General features: G+C 44.0%; 1 protein-coding gene across 2 annotated transcripts; it reads right to left on the bottom strand.

Moving 5' to 3' along the window:
- On the bottom strand, positions 1 to 16,835 carry peli2 (pellino E3 ubiquitin protein ligase family member 2). 2 transcript variants are annotated; one of them, XM_080041879.1, is made up of 6 exons: positions 16,561 to 16,835; positions 11,093 to 11,222; positions 5,416 to 5,517; positions 4,134 to 4,331; positions 3,740 to 3,949; positions 1 to 3,105 (listed from the first exon to the last, which is right to left on the bottom strand). In XM_080041879.1, exons 1-6 carry the CDS (start codon positions 16,635 to 16,637, stop codon positions 2,527 to 2,529), a joined length of 1,296 nt encoding a protein of 431 aa, XP_079898005.1. In that variant the 5' UTR covers positions 16,638 to 16,835; the 3' UTR covers positions 1 to 2,526. The 2 variants fall into 2 exon arrangements, with proteins under 2 accessions (XP_079898005.1, XP_079898006.1); XM_080041880.1 differs by having other exon boundaries at positions 3,761 to 3,949.
- Between the last annotated feature and the right edge of the window lie 2,937 nt (positions 16,836 to 19,772).

The following is a 19,772-nucleotide window of genomic DNA, read 5'->3' as shown; positions in this document are numbered from 1 at the left end:
TTGGGAGCATCAGTGCGTTCTATGGCTTGTGTGTACAGAGTTCCTGTAGGGGACAAAATCATAGAACAAGCCCTTGGGTGAACTGAGGGCCCCACCCATGTTTACCAAGGAGGAATGTTTGAGGCAGCCACTCTGCAGCTGTTACAGAAACAAAGTCTTAAGCAATGGGCACACAGTGTTTGAGCTGAAAGTGTTGGAAAAGGAATGCTACTGTACAGTATGTGGATTTAGTCATTGACCCTGCACGGCAGTTTCATTAAATCTGTAGAAATCCAGCCATTCAAGACAATGCTCTGTGGTGTGAGTGAAGCGTAATGCTGCTGATACTTTCTAAGAATGATCGGTATGTTTGTCTTAGGAAGGGAGCCCGAAGAGAGGAAAATGCTCCAGAACTCCCAATCGAGATCATAGCTTCTGGAAGTCCCTTCAGCAAGGTGGATTTTCGACCCTCAACTTGGCCTATACCTCTGAGTTTACTCATCAGTGCTACCTGGAAGGACCATTTGAATGCTAGAATAGCAACGTTACCGTCATAGTTGTAATGCTCAATGTGCTATTTAATAAGATATAGTGGCAGAACTAATGCCTTCAGATACACTCTACATATGGGCACAGTCTTCTGGTGAGCTGACATCACAGAAGAATGCACAGATTTGTCCCAGATTCTTTAGTTTTCTATTCATCTGCTGCTTTTTGTTTCCAACAACTTGACTCATCCACACACACACACTCACACACACACACAATAGAACTTTTTACTAAATTTGGCATGGTGTGTGATAATATCGTTATTCCTGTGGAGCTGGGCCCGAGCAACCGAACGAACAACCTCGGCTTTAATCCAGAGCTGTCAACATTCCACCATAGCAGCTGTTTTTTTTTTTTTTTAGGATTGTTTACAGAAGCACTTTGGATGGGAGAGAGTGGTCGTTACATCTTGCATGTGGAAGGAAAAACGTCTCCTCCTTATATTTGGTATAATCTCTGGATGCTGCTGAGACTCACTGTGCCCAGGTTTAACAGCGTACAAATCATTGGATCAGGCCCAGCGTGGGATAAAGCTAACAACAACAGTGCAGATTGAATACAGTACGTGTGTGTGTGTCTGTGTGTGTGTGTGTGGGGGGGGGGGGACACGGCTCACTAGCTAGCAAGCAATCAATCAGGTGTGATAGAAGTATATGGTAGCACTAGCAACAGTTTCAATGTTATCTTTCACTGCAAACAGGCCTTACCCATACCTTTTAACAGCACAAGCTGTCCAAAAAGCAAGTTTTGTAATTGAAGCAGTGTCAGTGAGGGGACAGGGAGTCAATGTATTTCAGTACATTCATTGTGAAACCATAGGACGTCAGATGAATAATTGTGTTCTCTCCGGTAGCGTTCTTTTGGGGGTGTGGGGCGAGATGGGGGGGGGGGGGGTCATTGGGGTGAAATGACGCAGGGCGATTTGAACAACAAAAGCCCCAACAGCACCCACACAGTCCGACCCACACACAAACACTCACAGCCACACACACATACACGCCATCTCAAACATTCGCACACTCATTATTTTATGCAGGAGAAAAAATATATTAACATTTGCATTACAAAACAGTACAAGGGGCCTCAGTGTAGCAAAATACCCCTTCTGTCTGATAAAAATACGGAGAGGAAATCGTTTTGAGTTTATCATTTTCCTTATGTCTCATGTAAGCAAAACCATCTCTCCCCTTTGCCTTCAACAAAATATCTTTAGTCATTTATGAAAAATATTCCCACCATTCAATGAGAGTTGAGGCACTGGATTATATCTCTATACACAACAAGTCCCAATCCCAACCCAATCCTTCTCAAAGTCTGTTCTGCAAATGGAGGCCAAATGCAGAGATATACATGATCTAGGTGTCATCAGGGCTTCAGGGCCGAGAGGGTGATGGGGAGCACTTCAATTGTTTGTCCTTGGACCCCAAGTTTCTCCTGGCCTTTCTCCCAGCCAACAGTCCAGCTGTCTGGCTCTGTAAAAACTTTGTCCGTCTTTAACCCACCGAGAATTGAACTATAACCCCCCGTTAGTAAAGGCCTAATTAAACCTGCTCACTGTCATCTGGTTCAGTCACTTAACTCATTTCAGTCCTACAGCCTTATTTCTAAAGGCCCTCTGATAAAAAAGAAAACAGCAGCCATTGTAGTTTAAAAACAGCCCAGCGCTGGAGCCCTGTTTAAAGCAGTTGGTGGGTCAGGACAGCTGAGACAGTATTTCATTCTGGAGGAGCCAGGCCCCTGTGGTCCAGTGTGTTCCACGTCTCCGTATCCCACAGTGACCAACCAAACAGCCACAATAGGCCCTGTGAACAATCCGTAATGGCTCTCTGTTGTGCAGAATCCACAGTATATGACCAGAACTAGAAGGTAGACGTGCTCCTCTCCACAGCTGGTTTACACTAACAAAAGAAAAGCACAAAATGAATGGGAACAGTTTCACAGCATGTTGGAATTCCCAGTCTTGATGGTCTCTGCCCCAGAGCAGGGACCCCCCTGGGCTCAGTCCACCGGGCCCTGGAAGATGAGCTTGGAGCAGCCCTGGGTGAGGCTGAGCTGGCTGGCACAGAATGGGCATGCGGCGTGGAAGGCGTGGGTGCCATGGGGCAGGGGGATCTCTGCCCAGTACTTGACAGACTTCTCAGAGCACACGTGTCCACACGGCACAAAGGCGTGTGTGGGGGCGCCCGTGTCCACATAGAAGGCTGGCTCGCAGCCCAGCCACAGGGGCACGTAGGGCCCCACCACCCTGCACATGGGACACTCTCTCTGGGTGTTCTGCTCCTGCTCAGAGCGGTGGCCCCAGTTGTGGTAGCCGTGCACGTGGCCGCACGCCAAGTAGACCCAGGGCTGCTTGTCCTCCAGTGAGGAGAGGGCGCGGCTGCGTTGCATGCTGGGAAAGGCAAGCGTGTTGAGCCCTACGGGGCACTGGGGCCGCGCGGCGTTGATCTCCTGCCGCAGAGCCTCCAGGTGCTTCTGGGTGGGCGTGTGGAAGAGGCCTTCAGCAGTACGCCACAGCAAGGTGGCTCCACATAGATCCACCAGGGAGCCATCCAGCAGTGTGTTGCTCTCATTCTCCACCTGCACAGGGGGGTGTAGCAGATGCAAATTAAGTTTCACAAGGCAGAACGGTGGAAGGCTTTTGAAATGCATGTAACCACATTCTTTTTTGGGAATTGAGACACGTTAGCTTAAAGGTGCAGTGCAGTGGTGTATTTTGGCATCATATAGCAGTGAAAATCCTAGATTGCTACCCATCCCTTACGGAGAATTTACAGAAGCTATGGTGGCCTTCAAGGTAGACAGGATGGCTACTAAAAAAGGCCTTATCCACCACTGCTATAATATCAAGTGATGAGGTGAAGATGTATTAAGTTATTTAAAGAATTTATTCTTCGTCTCCCAACAGGTGCAACAGGATTTTTCGGCGGACTTCCACTATTTATTAAAAACTTGCGGTTGTAAAGTTTGTCCATTGTGTGCTACTGTGGAAACATCACAGTGCAACATGGCAGCCTCCCTGGAGGACGCCACTCTCCTATGTAGATATAAAACGCTCATTCTAAAGGTAATAAAAAACAAAACAACTTTTATTTCAAACAATTATACACCAATCAAAACATACTTAGTCATTTTAGAAAAAAAGGCCAATTCCTTCCAACACACTGCACCTTTAAGACTCTGTAGTGACACTCTTTATGCTCTTTAAATTTACCGTGTTTGTGAAGCTACTGACCAGTTTGCCTGGGGTCTGTGCTGAGCGCGTCTCTCTCAGTGTGTACACATCCCCACACACAGAGATCTCTCTCCAGACCCCCGGCTTCGACTCTTCTGTGAACCCGCCCTTAGGGTGCATTACCAGCACGCCATTGGTCGTTAGTCCGTCCATGTGACCGTCGGGGTTCTTCCATTTTGCAGCTTTTTCCTGAAGGCGAGAAAGTACATGGACGATATGCAGACGGATTTTAACACGTCACTGCCATTGAAATAGTTTGCATTTGTTCATCTGTTTTTTTTAAAACACACACAAACTGGACATCCAACCATCCATTAACAGAGCATTGTAAACAGAGCTACTGTATATCTATGGTGCGCTGAATAGTAATTACCCCGAGGAAGATGTTTTTGGAAGAATCAAAACCGGCTGCGTAGATGCGAGCAGTGAATGGCGGGTTGCGCTCACAGACAACGCGGCAGGCAAAGCGGGAGATGGTGCTCTGCGTGATGGGAGTCTCCTCTCCCTCCTGGCCTCCTGCTATTGTGTCTGTCACCACAAAGTCTATGGGACTCTCAGTGGAACGCCCAATCTAAAAAAACAACACAGTCATTTATCAGTCTCATGCTATATTCATCATATGATTTCTTGTAATCTATTGTCACTATGCTGACATGGATGAGAAGGGGTTTCTTTTTCATTCACTGTGGGCATCTGAACTGTGAACCGTTTCTGCTTCCCAGCAGCTCAGCTATTTGCCTTTTTGTTGCGGTTTGACATTTGAATGACTGCGCACAAGATCACGTTGCTGTGTGTGTGTGTGTGTGTGTGTGTGTGTGTGTGTGTGTGTGTGTGTGTGTGTGTGTGTGTGTGTGTGTGTGGTAAAAATGCTGAGACATGACACACTTTGGTACAAAGTTTCATACAGCATTGTGTTGTTATATCAGAGTGCCCCTCTGAAGGGGATCCAAGATTACATTTTTTCCTTCAAAAGTAATATTTCAGACTGTTATTGTTAAGGTGATGTCAAAACAGTTGCCAAGCTGGACAAACAGAGGTTAAAAATAAGCTTTTCCTACTTTCATTTCCTCTTTTTTCCCCATCTTAAACTGGCTTGTGCTTTGAATGGTTTCCTGCTCTGCTGTGCGTGTGTTTCTGTCAAGCACGTATGTAAAGCACGTGTTGCAGTGCTAGCTTCCCTCTGGTCATCATCTCTTTAATGCTACAGACAGAGCAGTTGACAGCTCACATGCAGTCACATGCACACTGGTGGAGTGTTAGGGAAGGAAAGAAACAGATATACTGTAGCTGAAAACATTCATTATCACATGGAGAGCTAAAAAATTAAGTCAATGAAACCATATTGTCAATCAACAGAGAATAAAACGGAAACTATTTTAACAATCCCTTAATTGTTCAGTCATTTTTATAGACTTCATGCCAAACATTGGCTAATGAAAGTCTGTTTAATGACAAGGATGGATGCTTTTCCTTAAATGATATATAGGTTTGGGTTAATCAAAGAAGGAAGCCATGTTAAACAAGCAATATGAGATCCTCCCCCTTCAGCTCCAGGAAATTGTAATGGAAATATTTGATTATTATAATTAAAAGCAGAGGATTCAACAGGTTATTCAAAAGGATCAGGTAACAGTGTCATCCAATGGGTTAATTACCTGAAACATGTCTGTGTCTTTGTCATGGCAGTACTCCACCACCACTGTCTGGTTTCTGGACAGTGTGTAGGAAATGCTGTGTTGGCCTTTACAGTTCACAGCCTGAAATAGAGCAACACAAAGAAGGAATACACACATTAGCCATTAAGTATACACACACACACCTAAAACAAAAGACTCGCGGCAGGAATTTATGGCAGAGGAATAACAGAGACGAACGTGTAAAGTCACACTCCCATGATAGTGGCCATAAAGTGCCCAACTGGCCTCAGTTAACACAAGGCTGCCTACCAGCTGAACTGCCTCAGTCTCAGTGTAGTGACAGAGGGTGTTGGTTAAAGTCATTCAGGCCCGGCTCCCATCAACACTCCACCACATGCCACTATATCATCCCGCTATAATCTGCAGAATTCCATTTCCCAAACAACCCCCGCCTGCCTCCCCTATTTGTCACGTGCAAGAGGGAGGGAGAGGGAGGGAGACGGAGAGAGAGAGAGAGAGAGAGAGAGAGAGAGAGAGACAGAGAGAAAGTGGGTCACCGGCACTGCCTCACTCTGCCGTAACCTCACAGACAGACAGGGACAAATGTCATCATCGTATGCAGTCTTGTCTCCACTGCACTGCTCCAAACAAATGGCTCTCCACCTGTTTAACGGCTAAAGTAGGCTCACTCGCACGCACACACACACTCACTCACTCACTCGCTCGCTCGCTCTCTCTCACACACACACACACACACACACACACACACACACACACACACACACACACACACACACACACACACACACACACACACACACACACACACACACAGATTTTTAATAGCATGACAGGACAACCTACCCTCCCAACGTGTCACTCACCCACCCCCTCCCTCAGTTGATGGGAGTGAAAATAAAAACATCGCCACGGGTGCTGAACGACCACCACAAAAGGAAGTGACAATACAAACAATCAACATGCGCAAATGCACTAATTGAGATCAAGTGGGGGGGAGATGACAAAAGCAGAGGGGCTTGATTTGCATAGGAGGCCGGCGGTGGCCTCGCGGGAGCTGCTCATTATCTGTCATGAACACCGACGTGTGCACAGACACGTGAGCGTTCAACCTCACAGCCTCTGAGCAACGCAGCATTCTTAGTTAATTTGTACGAGACAGCGACACTGCTAAAAAGGAAATAAATAAAACGCTACAAAAATAGGAGGAATATGGCTGGGGTTCACTTTACTCCTTCCTCAAAGAGAAGGCTCTCCTAAAAGATTGAGTAAGCCCACCACAGTCACCTGTCTCTAAGGAATAGCTATTTTTGCCCTTGTGTACAGCTGAGGGTGCAGGGTCAGGCAACTGCAACAACTTCCTCCTAATCCCAGGGCCTGATAACAGGGTGGTGGTGGAGAGGAAGGGGTGGAGAAAGGGGAAGAAGTTGACAGCAGTTCCCATCTCTTAAACAGACTTAAAGTGAAAGAGGCTCTCTGTGCTGTTTATATGGGACATTAAAAAAATAAAACACTGAGTTAGTGTTATTGCGAATGTAGCATTCCATTGTGCCATGCTTTGCATGTCAATATATTTGGCCAATCAGATGAAGCCCTACTGTTCTAGACACCTGCCCCCCATGTAGTGGGGGTCCAGGCTAGTGGATGAGGGGGTAAAGAGCATGGATGTGAAAAAATAGCTCTTGGATAATGTGTTAGCCAGCTGGGACTTACATTAAGACCAACAAGTGTGTAGCATCACAACTGAAAACAATGCCAACATTGTGAAGGCCACTGAACTCAACAACAACTGGGTCAGACTACACTGATCTGCTTTGTTATGCTGGCCTAAGGGTTAATAATATGCATAGGCTACTTACTGTCTGGGGCGTATGTTGATGTTTGAAGTGAATTTAAAGCAGTTAAGACATTGACACTGTATGTCTAAGTGTTTGTTTATATTTTTGCAAGTGATATTGTCATCGCAATATTCAACAATGTAATGGCATATCGCATGTTTTCCTGATATGGTGCAGCAGCCCTACTGTTCTACATAGCAACAGTTATAGCACTGGCACTGCGGCACAACATCCAGCTTCAACTCCAGTGGAACGATGCGATAGAAAAAGCCTGGGCCACAGAAAAAGCCTCTAAACAGATACTGGGAGGTCAGGTTCCACAAGGTGAGAGTAACCTGAACCAGAGCGAGCGCCTTTGGCCAGCCAGCGCAAACACCCAACAAAACGTCTGGAATACTGGCCCCCGAGAGTTGCAGAGGTAAGCAGCTCCTGTGGCTTGTTTAGCACTTTTTGCTTGGGAACCAAAGGGAGGAATGCAGGAGGGTTCGACATGTTATACTCGACGGGGCAGTTTCTGGCAGGCGCTCCAAGCGCAAAGAAAAAGCTATGAGGCCCCGGCTAGGAGCTGAAAGTCATTGTACTCTGTCTGGAAATGTCAACATTAAGGTCTGCCAACAATAATGCAAAGGAGTTTACTGCACGTTCCATATGCTACTGAAATCACTTGGGGTGGGGGGACATTCAGTTCCTCAGAAAGTCAGTTTTGCCGTGAATCCACTGCCTTATAATCTTCTGAATCACTATCACTATGAATTAAAAATTAAGGCCAGACCGATAAGGACTTTTTCGGGACAAATGCCAGTTTTAGGGAGTAAAAATGTAATATTTATTTCAAAAATATATAAAAAAATAAATAACTAATAGGGGAGAGTGGCCTAAGTTGTGCATTTTGGAAGTTGTTCCACCCCTTGTTTCTAGAAAACCATGGAAGAAATTGGAAATGTGACCACATATTAAAGAAGAGCCATCCATTTGACTCATCCTGTAAAGAAGGGAGACACAAGGAATAAGATATAAGCACATTTAAGCTCAAAAAACTGTGTTTTGCCTTTCAAAGTAAAATTTCCATGATCAAGGTGTTTTGATTATTGTGTCTGAACAATTATAGACAAGTTTGAAAACATTTGACACATGTTTTAGTGCTTTGGCATGCTACATTTTGAGTCTATACAGTTAGCACGATGTCAGCCCTAAACTGCTGCATCATGCTTATTATCCAAAATTCTGGGGATGGGGTGATTTGTGCCAAAGGGCCTGGGTGAGTTATAAGTAAGTAAGTAAGTAAAATGTATTTATAAAAGCACATTTATGACAGTTTGCACTGTCCAAAGTGCTGTACATAGTGCATTCAGTAGGTAAACTATGAAGGTAAAATAACAATAACCAAAATAAAAGACGTAAAGCCCATACATCCACATAAACACAGATGCAGAGGTAAGATAGTTAATGGGGAGGAAACACCAGGGTGTACATATGGGTTTTGAGCCTTGATTTAAAGGCAGAAATGTAGGGGAATCACATTTGTCAGGTGGCAGTTGGTTCCACAAGCACGGAGCAACTAGTGCAAAGTACATTTCTGAGAGTTGTGCCAGTGGCATGGCTGTATACGCTGGTCACCAAAAGAAAGTGATTGTCTACAGTAGCTCAGAAGAGAGTGACATCTCAATTCCACTTAACGACACCACTGATGAGAGTTCAGATGGCCAGAAAGATGATGATGGTGACTTTGTCATTGTGAGCTTTGCAGGTAAAACCATTAGATCTGCTAGGCCTTGTTTAAGAAAATTGTCCTTCAATCTTTGTCAACTATTTACTTTATTTACTTTAAATAAACCTTAAATAAGTAATTGTCTAATGGATTTGTCTTGCATTACAGTTTATGAGATATATAGCAATGGCACAATTCACCCCATGGTATTCTCTCCAACCGCACAACTTACACCACACCGGGGGCAAGTTGTGCATCAAGACAACTTTTTTCCCGAAAGCTATATTTCTTCAACAGTTTATTCCAGATCCAAAGTTTTTATTGCCAGGGATGCACAACACCCTGAAATATATGTACATATTTGAGTTGGATACTTTACTGTCAAGGCCTTACTTTAAAGTCACTTTGAGTGAAAAGTTGCACAACTTAGGCCACTCTCCCCTATATAGCGAAATACCTGTGACAAAGATATGAATTGAAGGCAGAACATTTTACTGTTTTAAAATGCTTTTATTTGTGCAGTAACATTTCTTTATTGTTATAGGAATTGGCTAAAAAAAAATTTAGTTTGAAGAAATTTGTCTTAAATTACATAAGGGCATTTTGGATCTCAGAGCTTAAGCATTTTTCCTAAAACAAGGCATGTCTTCATGAATACAACTTATATTTACAAATGATACATTTATTTTTATCTTTATATATTGGTAATAGGCAAGCGTATAGGCAATTAACATATTTAGGGTGTATTCACACATGCCGTGTTTAGTTCGGTTGAATCGAACTCAGATGCACTTCTGCCTTCGGTGCGCATCTTTCAGGCAGGTGTGAATACAGCAATCGCACTCGGATGCGGACCAAACAAACGCTCCGAGACCCAGCTGAAGAGGTGGTCTCGATGCGTTTCCAAACGCACTCTGCTGCAGTTCGTTTGTGGTGTGAATTTGTTCGGACTCGATCCGACCCAAATGCAGGAGGCACTGTGCCTTTTCTTTCTTTTCTTTTTTAATAAATAGCCGTCAGCTTCACATTATGGGAAAGTGTTGTTGTCGCCATTGTTAGGAAGATTAGTTGTGGTTTGACCGGGAGCCCAGAACAATATAAATGCTGAATGTGTTCAGCGATCAGATGAAGGAGAGGGGAGCGTCTCTCGCACAGTGCCAACAGGTTCACGCTGCGCAAGAAGTGTGTGTTTTTATTTTGCTTCCCATGTACGGGACCGTCAATACTATCCCAGTGTCAGTTTGGAGCTGAACTGCGCCGACCCAGCTGATACACAGCTTAATCAGCTGAATGTCAGCTTGAGCCTATTATTCTCGCGTGACGCGCATCCAGCACCAAAAATACAGTAAAAATGATGTTTCACATCGTAGGCTACAAGCCACATAACGTGGCATTGACATAAGGCTACACATTATGACCATATGAAACAACAATAATTTGATGTTTTTCCTCTTTATTTATAGGTTAGATGTAGGCCCTTTTATTATTTTTAGCCCCATATTATATCAATGATATATATTTCGCAGTTTAAACTTCGTGCTTCCTGTTTCTCTCCACCCCAGAATGTCTGTCCAATGAATGAATGACCTCAGATCACGTGTGGTTTTGCTTCGTAATGCTGGTTCACTTGCAAAAGGGGCAATATGAAAGTGGACCACACCAAACAAAAAAAATCAAAACTCTATTTGGTCTGGACCAAAGCAAGTGCACTAGCGGACTTTCCCAGTGTGAATACACCCTAAGTCACTGGCAAAACATTATCTGAAATGCACCTCTCTTTTGACCTCTAAATGTTAATTCACATTTTCTCTACTGTATCATTCTGAACCATTGAGTCTCTATGAACCAATCTCCAGCCAGAAACACCTTTTATTTGCTAGTTTATAATGGTCGCAAACAGACAGGAGATTGTCAAAGGGGGTGAAGAGATCAACATTGGCGTGCATCGGCCATCAGGATTATTCTGAGCTAGGCTATTATCAGCCGGCAGATTAATCAGTCGGGCTCTACTAAAAGTAATTTTTGTTGTTGTTGTCTAAACTATACTATCAACAGGAGAGACAACAAGTGTTTCATTCTCACTGAGAGTCAGTTAAATAAATCACTTATTCATTTCTATGATCTCTTGTACCTTGCTTGCCTGGGGTGTGTTGAGGATGTGCACAGTGCTGGGCTTAACACCGTTGGCTTTGGTCCTCCTGAATAGAGCAAATCTGCTTTTCCGTCTCCCCCGATCTCCATTTGGCAGAGAGCCATTGTACCTGTCACAGAGAGAGAGAGAGAGACAGAGAGAGAGAAAGAGAGGGGTGGTGGGAAGGACAACAAATTCACAGTTAAATTCTGCCATGAAAAACGCTATAGAGTAGCTGGGAAAAGATGTGTCTAATGAGATTTAGAGGCACAATTTGTGTAATCATATAAACAAGTAAACGTGGTGGAATTAGTAACATTCATGGGTTTTTTTTTTCTTCGGAAAAGGGAGCTTTGCCATGGCATTACATCACTGGCAATCTAATGCACCCTATTAGCAATCTAAGCGTTACCTTGGATAATGTCTCTCATTACATAATGCACTCTCTGGTACTTGGTGATTTTCACTAAGCCAAACTCTGCGTTTACAAACTGCAGCTGTTCTTTTTAGCTCTGTGTCCAGACGTTTAAAAGATGCACGTCAGGTCTGTCTGTATCGCTTTGGGAGCGCGCCGTCTGGGCGGAGGGACACGACAGAAATACGCTGTGTCGTGGCTGAATTTTAGAATACGCAGACACATAAAACTCTAACACCTCCAATCTAAAAGCCTCAGCACCACAAGAGTAGCATCTTTGCACTTTCAAAATAAGATCCCAGCTTTGCCCTTCAGTCTGCGTTGTGAGTGAGACGCCTAGCCTAGTAGGGAGCTCCTTGTGAATGAATGAAGAAGACCCTTTTCCGGTGGAGCGGTCCTCTCTCTCACCAACCACCAGCTGGTTCCTACAGCTGGGACACCCCATGCCTTACTGCCATCCAACACACAGACCTTCTGTCACACTCTCTCACACACACACACACACACACACACACACACACACACACACACACACACACACACACACACACACACACACACACACACACACACACACACACACACACACACACACACACACACACACACACACACACACACACACACACACACACACACACCTTGTACAATGAGAATATTTCTCAGGTTTGCATAGCGGTGCATATCATGTGGGTAATTAACTCTTCCCTACCACTACATCATCTGACACTTCTTTGTTGCGACACAAATGCAACGGTAGCAACAAGAGGCTCTCTCTCTGCTCCCTCCCTCCCTCCCTCCCTCTGATCAGAAGCTATAGTCCACCTGTCCCATGTCTACACACGGCTGGCCAGGCACACAAACACATGGTCCCAGTCAGCACAGTGCACAAAGCTGGCCTGTAGGACAAGCCACCCACAGAGAGCCGGGGAGGCACTGGATGAGACTGTGGACACAACAACTAGTACCCCGACAGCAGGAGGAAAATGTTAAAATAATATGGATAGATATGTAGGGGAGAACGGGGTTGGTAGGCACACTTTTTACTCTAAGAATTGCTCATCACTAAAACATCTTTCAATAGTCATTCCTACATTAAAATGAAGCTTATGGTGTTGGCTTGAAATGTGTATTCCTCTCATTTTCCAAATTATTGTAATAAAGAAGTAATTAACCATCAAAGACTAACCCCGTTCTTCCCTTAACTGTATAAAGTGTTTTTATTTGTTTAAATTGGTTGATGTTGCAAAAGGCTTTTTCTTCTCATGTGAAGAATGTTTTTTTTTGTTTACATGTTGCTTTGAATGACATCTAGCAACAAGCTACATCATTTATATTTTCTCCTACGGGTATGTTTAGGAATAAGAGGCTATAAACATCCTACAAGAACATATGGTATAAAAATACAGATGATCTCTTATTAATAAACATATTTTTCTAAGCTAATTTAAACAGTGGGCCAACTATACTCCAATTTCATTAGACCTGCCCTAGAGACTCTCCACCTAAATAAAGAGCAGCTTATGGCTATATAGTGTGTGTGTGTGTGTGTGTGTGTGTGTGTGTGTGTGTGTGTGTGTGTGTGTGTGTGTGTGTGTGTGTGTGTGTGTGTGTGTGTGTGTGTGTGTGTGTGTGTGTGTGTGTGTGTGTGTGTGTGTGTGTGTGTGTGAGGTAGTGGTGGTGGGGGGGATATCTGTTGGATACCTGTGTGCCTCACGTATGAAACACACACACAAACACAATCAGATGATTTGCAGCTTAGCATTTTCTGCCACGCTGAATTTCTAAACGACAAAAAAGCATAACCCCGGCTCTTTGAGAAACGCCATGTATGCCCTCCATTCATCATTACACGGAGGAACAATGTCCTGTCAGCTACCAACCGCGACCGTCACATTGGATGGGACAGGCTCTTCACAGCTGCGCTCTCGACTAATTGTGATCGCTTTTCCCTTTTGACCTGTGCCAGACAAGACTGCGGATTTACCTTGCGATGCTTGGGAGCGGGGATTAGAAGACTCTGGCGTATCACCTATACTGCAGGGGTTGGGGGGCTAAGAAGCCAGCAGCAGCACCTCCCTACTTCTTATGCTAAAATGAAATGCTACTAGTGTTTGCAGAGTTGTTGGAAGCCTCATTAGCATGACACAGAGGCAGGTGCCTTTAAAAGGTCACAGAAGATGACACAGAGGTTAAGTGATGCTGCAAAGTAAGACTGTGGGCTATTGGGTGCAACCATAGATAGTATAATAAAGGGTGCAACAGAAAGTCAATCCAAACTGTAAAAATACATCAATAGTACATTATCATCAAGCATGGCAAGCAGCAATCAGTCAACTGACTTACATTCAAGCTTCCATGGCCACAATTATCCATCTGATTGATTGATACAAAGCTTGCACAAGACACCACTACAGCTCCACCCCCCCCCCCCCCACACACACACACACACACACACACACACACACACACACACACACACACACACACACACACACACACACACACACACACACACACACACACACACACACACACACACACACACACACACACACACACACACACACACACACAGTGAACCCTAACAGGATAAATCCTCTCCGTCTTGGATGGATGGGGTTTAAAAAAAATAAATAAAAAGGCATCACAATCAACAATCAGTGCCACTTCGTACCAAAAACGTCCCCAAGTTGATTTGTACACTTCCCTTTACCGAGCAGTTTCTTCCAGGGAGAAAAAGTGCAAAGTTCAATCAATAGGCCCCAGTCTCCCCTGCTACAATGGACAGAGGAAGCTGAGGAGGAGAGGCAAAGAGGCTGGGTCACCATCAATCCATCCTTTCATTTCCAGGATACCCACGCAGTCTTATCCCCCACCACCACTGACCAGCACCAAGCCAATCCTCATAGGCAGAGATGGAGGGGGGAGCAGCCATGCAAGTAATAAGAGTCATCGCGGCCGTGGCGACAAACCACTGAGAGAACTGCTGCTCAAACAAGCTTTGTTCCATGCTGTCAGCTATCTTGTCTGCCATCAGTTTTATCAATGGGGTGTGATGATGTCATGGCAGTGATTATACACCCGTCACATCTGATTCAAATATGTGTCTTTATGTCAGGGGGGCTAGAACAAAAGTATCAGCTTCATAACATGCCACATGTTCAGCCAGCGGTAACAAGCAGTCAGCACTTTTTATACCCTCTTATAATAAGCAGTATGGCTGTGAGTGTTTGGGTGGAGGGCAAGGGAAAAAAACACACTATAATGTGCCCTGGGTGTATACCTTTATGTCACGTGTGCAAAACATATGCTGCATACACAAAAACCCAAACACTTAAAAATTGTCATTTGAAGATTGTACTAACTTTGGAGCAGCAGTGTAGAGGCCAAACTCTGAAGACACAGCCACTGTGTTTCCTGATACTTTATAAACATGATTACTCAGAAAGATTACTGTCTGCAGTTTCTCTTGAACAGATCCTGAAACAAAACTAAATAGTTCAGACATAAACAAAGAATAAACCACTCCGGGTTTTACTCAGTGGCAGGATGAGACCAGTTCACTAATGCCGCTGAATTTGATGCCAACTTTCAGTAGGCTACCTGTAAATTTAAAACAATGAGTTGGCTAGTCAATTAATACATAAATTAATCGGCCACTAGTATTCTTCAATGTGATCTGACAAAAGACATGTTATCTAGTAAGAGGGCTTAAGTCATATGTAATACAGGGGACAATATACATTTGTCCACACAGACTTTCCGTTTTCTTTTTTGGCTTGTATGAGGCCACTGTAGGCAATATTGAGAAATAAGGAGCAGGACTGTTTTTATGGCCATATTTGTTTATGATTTTAGCAGCAATGGGATAGTCTAGTCAAGTTCATTATTAGAAATAACCCCTTCAGATGAACCCATCTCGTTTTCAAGGTGGTCCTTACGGCACCAAAGTACAATAACAACATGTTTAGAACATATGTCTTAACATGAAGTACTTCTATTTGTACTTGTTATTTGTTTAAGTAGTTTATTTGCTCAATTAACCAAGAAAAAATATGTGTTTGGTCATTCTAACTGTAAGACAGTTTCTCTAAAGTGTTTCCCATAAAAATGTAGCCTATCACATCATCACAATATAGGCCTACATGTATATAGAGATATAAAGATGTCATCCCTATTCCCCACTCTCCCACATTGATGTTGGTCTGTAGTGGTGAAAACAGTTAAGGCCGGCTTCTACCTGACCTGACCATGTGTGAACAGAAGACATGAAGGAATGTAAAGAAACCCACAGCAGGGTGTGTTGTCTTCATCAAGGTGTGTGATCTCAATGTATTCCATGTAACAGTTATCTGTATGCCGGTTTCTCCATCTTGCTATAGGCTCAAAGATAAAAAACCCATGACCTTGTGTGCGTGAGAACAGATAATGTGTGTCTTTCAGATGTAAACTTGTGCGGGCTGAGCTACAGATAGTATTGAAAATAGAAAGAACCATGGGGACTGGGGGAGGGGACCATCACCACTTCCGAATTCCTCAAACCCCATGAATTCAACTTTAAGGTAGGAAGGAAGGAGCGCCCTGGTCAGAGCCGCTGAGTATGGGGTTCATTTTGTCCCTGGTTTGCTAAAGTTTTCCTGCACGTATCCATATGGTGGACATGGGTTGGTTCAAAATTAGCAAGATATCTGTTTATCGGGAAATAAAACATAGCCACCAACTCGGCAAAACTACAAATGTACACAGTGAATGCGCACGTGTCTGATAACGGGAGTAACGTGAGCGCGTGAATCTCTACGGCTTGACGTTTTCCTGAATAATGTATATAGCCTACGGAGTAAGCTACTTCAAAGTCGATGTGAAGCTAGGATAAACAACCATTTCAGAAGTCCACTTCTTATTTTCTAAACTTCCTTACAGTCACGTCGGCTACGTAAGCACCCTCTTGTGAAACTTCCTCAAGACAAACACTCGCGTTCGTGCAAACGTAGGAGAGACAATAAAGCAGAATTAACCCGAATAATATATTTATAAGCGAGGCCAAACTTACCCCAGCACCACCAGTTCCCCGTATTTCACAGGGTCTTTGGACGGGGCGCAGTGCTCCTCTTGGCTTGACGAAAACATGAGGCTTCAGGCTTCACTGTTTAACGTTAGCTATACAGTAGTAACAGCGGCCCGAAAATCACCAAGAATTGCCTTCAAAAGACACGACAGGCTCTCATTTCAGGTCGTTCATCCAGCGGCATACGTCTCTGTGCCCACATCAATCCAGTTTTCTATAAATAAACTGCTCCGAAACTTCTTTAGCGTGACATGGCAAAATGTAACTTACTTGGCGGTTGAATCCGCTGTGAAGCAGATACAAAAACAGCGACCAGCAGGGCCGGAACGTACCATTATCCTGTTCTTTACTTTTTGAAGGGGGAACTCCAAACCTCATACGTGTTTAAACCACTGTTTTTAAACTAAGGTTGCTGTTTATAATTGTTAAACGTTGTTAATTACACTAGAAATGATCAGTTAGCGTTCAATTTGTTCTTGTGTAAACAACGCTATCGTACTTGGAGTAAAAACTCCCTACCTTTGCCACCTCACATAGTCCATGGATCGCCCCTTGTGTTATGTAAACAAAGAGTACAATCTGGGAATTCTTAAAGGGATCATACTTTTCCTGATGTGTTTGCAAAGTTTCCATTTTCCCGTATCTTTCGAGAACAACGGTGTTTTCACTTTACGTCATAACATTTCGAACATATTGCAATCTAAGGACTCACGCTTTCCTAGCATAAATGTATCAATGATCAAATATTGTTATTACATAGGACAACTTTGTCTAAAGTTACTAAGGCCAAAGTCCACTGAAGGTGGAGCAGAGGGAAACACATGGTGAAAACCGTTATCCTGGTACATTTCCTGAGATAACATGCAGAAAAGGATGGTGAAATTAGATTGGGCTTCTTTTAGTGGTGACCCCTCTAGCCCTTTCAATAAGTTTATTTTATTACGACTTTATTGCAGTGGTCTAATGCATGTGATTGATTATGCAACCTAATGACATCACTATTTATCTGCCTTTCTGAAGTTTCATTTTCACATTACCATTGCTCATTTTGATCTTTTAATTTTGCTGTCTAGCTTCCTATTTTCATACCCCTTGAAGGTTGCAGGCTTACAGTTATACACTCAATTCTTTTCATTTCTCAGTCACCTGGCTCCATGTGAGAAGAAGCAAAGCAATCCAATAATAACACCAAAGCCTATCATTTGCTCAATTTCTTCATCTAAAACTGTCTATTCTAACCAAATGTCCAAAACTTGTATGTGATGATGTCAGGAACTTCCAATATCCCACATGCCCTGTTGTTTTCACGCCTGTCTGATGAATGTGCCACTTCTCCACGTTTGTCTGGCAATCTCATTTAGCATTGTACTGCCTCTGTCTTGTTTTCACAAGAAGCTCCGTAGTTGGAGGTGCCCTCATTGCTCCAGGGTCCCTTCAGTGGCACCTATTGCCTCTGCAATTATGTCCGCATGTTTGAACTGGTGTTCAGTTACAAAGCGCAATAACACTTGACACTAAAACAAAAGGTTGTAGGGGGTCACAGGGGCCTATGAAGGTACTGGCCTCCCCCACCCCTTATGTGCTCCAACTAGCTAAACTATGCGGTTGCAGCTAGACACAACGTGGATGTGTTCTTCCATTGGTAAGCAACACAACTCCCAATTAATCCATGGCATTTGTTGGTTCCGTTCATAGCTGCACATACTTGTCCATTAATAGTACAGTGGATTGAAATTCAGCTTCTTCAGCAGTTGTGCACAAGGATCAAGCTTCATTAGGCCTTTAAGTACAGGGCCTAGGGACCGGCCTTAAGGCCCTGGGTTTAATGAATGTTTACTGCTCTTTTGTGTCACTGTCTCTTTCCGCTTGCTTTCATCCACTGGGCATTGTCTGTGTATAAGACAGCCTCTTCTATGTCTGTCTGACTCAACCCTGTGCCATACACACACACACACACACACACGCACGCGCACGCACACGCACACGCACACGCACACGCACACGCACACACACACACACACACACACACACACAGTAGAGGTGGGTGGTTGGGGGGGATCAAAGGCTCTCTAGCACATACCACACTGATGGAGAGCAGATGCAGGGAGTGGGCTTCTTTCGCTGAAGTTGTGCTGGCGCGCGAATCTATGTTTAGGAGGAGGAGTTAAATGTTACCAGGCAGGAAGCGTGCAGAGCCCAGGGAGGCCTACTGCAACATGCCAAATTGCACAATTGAGACCAACAGTGTGAGCAGCGATGACATAGGAGAGACAAAGCCCCTATTAACTTGCTCACTGCTTTTTGGCAGGCTTCACACGTCAGACCCTCTATGGCAGTCATGGGACTGCCCGTAAGCGTCTGGCAAAGTGTAACCTCAGACAGATTTATCACTGCTTTCTCCAGCAATTTCTGCCATTTGATGTCATGTCAGGCTTTTCCAAAAACTGTGAGACACATTATATGGGGTAAAAGTGAGATGACTTCAAATATCCTGTTCATAAATGTGTCAGTTATAGAGATCATAAAATAAAATGTGTTTTTCATTAAACATAAATTAAAATTAAGACATTTAAACCAATGACTGTATAATAGGAGTCAGCTTTGTTACTGGGAAGCCCCTACACAAGGTAGAGCTTGCAGTCATTCCAGCAGCAGGCTGTGAAAGGCGCTCCCTGTATTATCCAGTAAATACAGACAAACATGTCGAAGATACAGTGGTGCCTGTTTCGCGTTGTTTCCATGAAGGTAAAAGCCACATCTCCAATCAGCTGACTGCAGCATGACAGTGTGGGAGAATGTGAGGAATGTGCTGATCCCATGTTGCTTGCGTCCGTGACCTAACCCCACCACCGCCCCCCAGCTATAGCCAGCCAGCACAACAGTCCTGTTGTTTAAAAGGCCTTTTAACATGCAAAAGATGAGAGGAAGAGCTTTCTGTGTTGATACTCAAAGTCAAGTCAGGGCCAGTCACACAAGACCTGTTTTTATTCTTTCGTAAAAATAAAAAGCTGGTTTTGGTGAAATTAAATCCAAAACATGGTGAAAAGAAAAATCACAACCATGACGCATTTGGTCTGATAACACACAGTCGCCCACCCACAGCATCAACCAGTGACCACGAGAGAGGAGTCAGATGTTGTCCTTGGCTCTTCATCATTGCACCATTGAATATTAACTCCCTCACTCCCCTCCACATC

Source organism: Ammodytes marinus, assembly GCF_949987685.1.
Source record: "Ammodytes marinus genome assembly, chromosome: 15".
Classification (NCBI taxonomy): domain Eukaryota; kingdom Metazoa; phylum Chordata; class Actinopteri; order Uranoscopiformes; family Ammodytidae; genus Ammodytes; species Ammodytes marinus.
The sequence above is the reverse complement of the archived record's forward strand: the minus strand, read 5'-3'. Positions and strand labels throughout refer to the sequence as shown.